The 6,000-nt window shown below is 43.7% G+C and overlaps 1 gene segment (V, D, J or C); it reads right to left on the reverse strand.

Annotated features, from left to right (window-relative positions):
• Positions 1-5,780, reverse strand: part of LOC101950827 (Ig kappa chain V-III region MOPC 63-like) — a 403,290-nt gene extending 397,510 nt beyond the window's left edge. The window contains 2 exon segments of the V gene segment in view: positions 5,169-5,448; positions 5,661-5,780. Coding sequence covers positions 5,169-5,448; positions 5,661-5,709 — 329 coding nt within the window.
• Positions 5,781-6,000: the final 220 nt, after the last annotated feature.

Genomic DNA, 6,000 nt, shown 5'->3' on the forward strand with positions numbered 1-6,000 from the left:
GTGAATGATGTGATGCATGTGGGAAGGGTTTGCAGGTCTAGGTTTAATTGATGATCAAATGAAACAAGTGGAAATTAATATAGGAGAGTAGTAGGAGAGAGAAGCCAAAGATCACAGTGAAAAGATCAAGTATCAGAGGGATAGCCGTGTTAGTCTGGATCTGTAAAAGCAGCAAAGAGTTCTGTGGCACCTTATAGACTAACAGACGTATTGGAGCATGAGCTTTTGCGAGTGAGTACCCACTTCTTCGGATGCAAAGTGAAAAGATCATGCAGTTACACAGGCCAGCAAGCACAGCAAACTCTGCATAGGACAGGGAGGGTTTTGCATTGGCCTGTGTCACTGGGAGAGGCCAGTCATTGTACAGCTCTGCAGTGATATTCTCCAGCATCATCAGCTTCCACACCGCTGACAGTGAGAGTGTAATCAGCGTGTCCATTGTCACCACCACTGCCACTGAAGAAGCCTGGGAGCCAAGAGGCCAGGCTAACAGGGTTATGAATGAGAAGTTCAGAGCTTGTCCTGGTTGCTTGATACCAAGCTACGTTGTTGCTAGTGCTCACCCTGGCTTTGCAGTTGCTAGTGGCTGTGTCTCCTGGAAACACTGACAGAGATTCTGTTGAATCAGAACTTTCTGCCCATTGGAATCTGGATATAGAAAAAAGAGAGGCAGAATAGGATGGGGTAAGCAGGATGATGGCATCATAATTATTCAAAGATTTACACAATTTAAGTTTCAGTTGAAGAGTGGAAATTAACTTACAATACAATAGATTTAATACATGAGTTCAACAATTCTTACATTTGTATTATTTCTTCCCTTGAAGCCAGAAATCAAATAGCATCCAGGGAAGAAGAGTCTGCGAGATCATCTTGCTTGTCTGTGATTGGCAGTGCTGGTCAGTGAGCACACAGTGGAAATCCACACATTTGTAAATGCTCAGAAAGGGGAAAGTCACTTGTGTGAATATGCAAAAGTGTCAAAACCTGGAAATCACCAGGATTATAGCCCCAGGAAAGCTTTTGTGAAATCTTTGGCTTGTCTGTTTCATGCAGCGGTTACATGAAAGAACTATTCATAGGTACTCACTGGTTTAGTCTTCAGGTGCCCAGACCGAGGTTTACATGGCATAAGATGGTTACAGTGGTAGATTTATTCTTTAACAAGGAAACTCTTCAATGGGGAGCAGAGCAGGCTGCAGGTGTCCATTCATTCCCCAATTTCCCTGTGTTTGAACACAAGCCCATCTATAACCATTTAGTGAAGTAGGGCCAAGTCGTGAGCCTTTTACTCACCCGGGGAGCTGTTAATCTCATAGGTAATCCCATGTATTTCATTAGGACTGCTCATGTCAGTAAGGGGATAAGTCTCAGTCTGGACTTATAGATGTTTTTGAAATTTGTGCTCAGGGAAGCCCAGTCACTCATTCGTTCTCCTTCCTCTTTAGTCAGCTTGTACCAATGAATCCTTCGGAGTCCAACTGGCCTGTTTGGCTTGAAATCTCCAGCTCTGCAATGTTGTGTCATAATACTGCCACCTGCTGGGCAATGGCAGAGTTGTCCACAGAATTTCGTCCGAGAACACCATGCCAAAGCAGATGTCGTAGCGCTCCCCAGGCAGTGTGGTGCTACACGGCCTGATGCTTCTTTCCCTTCTCATATCTGTGTCTTCATTTAGCCCCCCACTCACATGTTTCAAGCTGCGATTTATGTTGTGGAGCCAGTTTTCAAACATGAGGCCTTTCAGACTATGGCAGTACGGCCAGGCCAGGCAATATTTACACCACGGCCAGAGTTCAGGGTAGGGCAGCATTTGTATCCTCTGTGTGGTCACCATAACCCTGAGGTATTCTCTCATCCTACACCAGGAGGCCTGTGTAGTGTACAGATAGCACATGGGCCCTTATTAAGGAAGGACAGGCTTGTTATTAAGTTACTAGACTGGTGTTAAGAGATCTGGGTTCAGTTCCTGGCTCTGCCATAGTCTCCCTGTGTGACCCTGGACGAGTCACTTAATTTCGCTGTGTCTCAGTTCCTCATCTGTTACCTGGTGAACCCCGGCCACCCAGTAAATAGTTTGCTACTTTAAGAGTAAAGACCATCTTACAGCTCTCCCCACGTGCTCCTGATCAGGTCCCCTGGTAGTGCAACATCAGTGCACAGTAGAGTTGAGGAAGCAGCACCCTGGAGTGTTTCAAGCACTGTTGCTCATGCTGGCATGAGGCCATGAAATCTTTCAGGAGCACAGACCGGGACTCAGGGACTGGGCTCTCCCTGCCTCTTTCACACAGCACCGGACTCACTAACAGGGCCAGGTTTATCAGGGCACTTTGTCTGCTTTGATTATGCAAACTGGCTGGTTGCTCTGCCTGTTAGGAGATACAAGTAAATGCCCTCTGATATCAAGACTGCCGCGCTTTCTAGATAATATGTTGTTGCTCAAAGAGAAGTTCTGGGCTTGATGCAGAATGTATCGGCTAGCTTCTATAGCCAATATTATTCAGGAGGTCAGACTAGATGATCATGATAGTCCCTTCTGGCCTTAAAAACCTATGAACCTAAGTAAAATAAAATGAAGAAGTAAGGTTGATATTACATATCTGCATATCATTACTAATGTTGTTTAGTGGCACGATCTGTGGGTTTGTTTTAGTGTTCATGTACGAAATTTACACACACCTCAGACAAAAACTACATTTAGAGTTAAGATTGTCAGTACTAATCATTAATAAACTTGTTGTACTTAACCCAGACCCAAGCATGTAAAACCAAGGAAATTCAGAATTAAGGTTTACATTTTGTTAAAAAAAATCCAAACACTCTAAGGTAAGAAAAGTACTATTAAGGCATCCAAACCACTGTAACTATGCCCTGGGGGGGTGGGAGGAGGAGATCTTAAAAACTCCAATGTGTCTTTAAAAATCTTTCTAATTTAATCTGGGATCCTCAAACACTAAAGTGCTTTAATCACAATCAAATCTTAATTTCAGTGCATCATTACAGTGCAGAGTTAGGTTGTTTTGCTGCCCTTATTTGTGTATTTCCATACCATAACATGTTAAAATTTCTTTTAAATTTATCTCTGATTTTTCTAGGTTTAAAATGCTTGTTTTTGGTACAAGTACAATTCCCCTGTAATGTGTTTTACCCTAAATCACGAACATGTACTTGCAGCCAGAACTCCATCTTAATGTAGTTTCTGTCTGGGAGTGTACAAGCGACATTTATATTGCAGAGGAGAATATTATTGCACAGTATAGACAGAGAATGTGTGTCCTGGATCCCCAACACAAGGGTTCTTTGTGTGTGTGTGTGAGGGGGGTTATGCCTGTTCTGGGTCAAAACTTCTACAATTCTTAATCTTGTTGGGTCAGGATGGAAAAAAGTTCCCCCTTTGGACTATAGACACATGCCCCACTTGTACGGGTTGGGTTGTCAGGGCCAGTGTAGCAGGATCCCAACATCTATCAAGGACGCAACCACCCTCAGCTTCTTGAGAGTGAGGCAGGGCACTGGACATTGTTGTGCCAGACATGCCTAGTGCAGCCAGCCCACGTGCTCTAGCTGCTTAGCCACAAAGCTTCTGTTTGCTTCTGGAAACCAGCAACATTTGGCCCCTTGCCTAATAGGCTAATAAGGGCGCTTCGCTCTGGAGTGCAAGACACCAATGGATTTTACATCAGCCATGTACATAGACCTACTGAACGCTTAGGAAAGGGATCAAGCAGGGAACCAACCGTCCACAGTAAATCAGCCTGCAAGGGGATGTTTTGTCTTGTTCCCAGAAACTACTGGCAGCTTCCAAAATGGAATCATAGAACTGGAAGGGACCTCGAGAGGTCCAGTCCCCTGCACACAAGGCAGGACTAAGTATTATCTCGACCATCTCTGACAGTTCGGAAGTTTTTTCTAATGTCCAAGCTAAACCGCCCTTGTTGCAATTTAAACCCATTGCGTTTTGTCCTATCCTCAGAGGTTAAGAAGAACAATTTTTCTCCCTCCTCCTTGTAACAAGTTTATGTACTTGAAAACTGGTATCATGTCCACTCTCAATCTTCTCTTCTCTTCTCCAGACTAAACAAACCCAATTTTTTCAATCTTTCCTCATAGGTGGCCCACATCCAGGGCCGGCTCCAGGCACCAGTTTGCCAAGCAGGTGCTTGGGGCAGCCTCTCTGGAGAGGTGCGGCACGTCCAGCTATTTGGCGGCAATTCGGCGGACGGTCCTTCACTCCCGCTCGGAGCAAAGGACCTCCTGCTGAATTGCCGCTGCAGATCGTGATCGCGATCGTGGCTTTATTTATTTATTTATTTATTTTTGCCGCTTGGGGCGGCAAAAACCCTGGAGCCGGCCCTGCCCACATCTGATATGCTTAGTTTGTTCCTGGGAAGCATGTGAATCCTGGGAATGTGTTGGTATCTGGGGCTGTGTATTAATGGTTCAACGTACATTAATGTGGTGCAGGTTTGGTTGTATTTGATCTGTGCTGCATAAATAAGTAAATATTACCTTTACTATTTCCCATGCTCTACGGTTTTGTATGAAAACAACTTTAACTTCCAGCTAATTAAATTTTTTTCTGGATCTATATAATAATTCCCAATCAAAAATTACAGGAAGATTGTCAGTTCTTTGTGGTGGGGACCATTTTTTTCTGTGTTTGTACAGGTCCTAGCACAAAGGGGTCCAGGTCTATGTCTGTGGGTGCTCCTATGTAAGATGGTAATACAATAAATAAATTAAAACAAATAAGATTGCACTAAGCCTGAGAGTACATGTTAGTAATTTAAGATAAAATCCATTACAGGAATGTTGTCATTAGCTGAACACCAAGCATCACAAACCCAGGAAATTGAGAGGGAAGGTTAGATTTCTAAAAACGATGGAACTAATTGGAAATACGATTGTGAGATTTCACCAGTGACGCTCAGCTCTTGCTGTAACAAACTTCACAGCATAGCTAACACCTTGGAATAGCAATACAGTGTTCGAGTTTGAAATTATTCAAGTGGATGGGAGGAGTTTTCCTCTTTTTCTTGTAGCAGAACATTTGAAAATGTGACCATTGTTCTAGTTGTGTGGATTAGTGTCTATTACTCTGTACGCTTCATAGAAGCAGGGAGGTTTTTGTATTGGTCTGTATCACTGTGAGAGGGAAGTTGTTATACTGCAGGCAGTAATAATCTCCAGCATCATCAGCTTCAACCCTGCTGATTGTGAATGTGAAATCAGTGCCCGATCCACTGCCACTGAACCGGTCTGGGATGCCCGTGGGACGGCTGCTGGCGTAATAGATAAGAAGCTTGGGAGCCTGTCCAGGTTTCTGTTGGTACCAAGCGATGTAGCTGTTAATGCTTGTGCTGGCTTTGCATTTGATAGTGGCGGTCTCTCCCACAGACACTGAGAGAGATTCTGGAGTCTGAGTCATGACAATCTGCCCACTGGAACCTGGAGAGAGAAATCAAAATTGGCAGTTTGATAAATTGGAAAATGACATTAACATTGTTCAAAGCTTTACATTGAAACACCTGTAAAGTGAACAGGAAAAGCAAACTAGAAAATATACATGGAACTGTATTAAAATAAATAACCCACAGCTGTTTTTCCTTATTCTTTGTCTCATTCCTTATTAACCCTTTTAACACTTCCCTGTTTCTTACCCTGAATCCAGAAAAGCAGCAGCCAGAGAAGGGGAGTCTTTGAGATCATCTTGCTTCTGTGGGGTTGAAAATGCTCCTCAGTGAAGCATGTAGTGGAAATGGAACCATTTATGTGTTCAGCAGCTCAGTGAAGGACCATCAGCCATGTGTGAATATGCAAAGAGAGCTAAATTATGCAAATGACCAGATGTTAATGCCAGGGAGGAGCTTTGAAATATCTGACCTGATGGTGTCAGTGTAGCGTAGCTGTTACTGGATGTCATAACTCTAATACAGTTGCATGATCCAGATGGTAAAGCAGCCGGAGTTAGCTTTACAGGACAGAGGCAGTAGCAACAGC

The sequence above is a fragment of the Chrysemys picta genome, chromosome 5 (assembly GCF_011386835.1).
Source record: "Chrysemys picta bellii isolate R12L10 chromosome 5, ASM1138683v2, whole genome shotgun sequence".
Lineage (NCBI taxonomy): Eukaryota > Metazoa > Chordata > Testudines > Emydidae > Chrysemys > Chrysemys picta.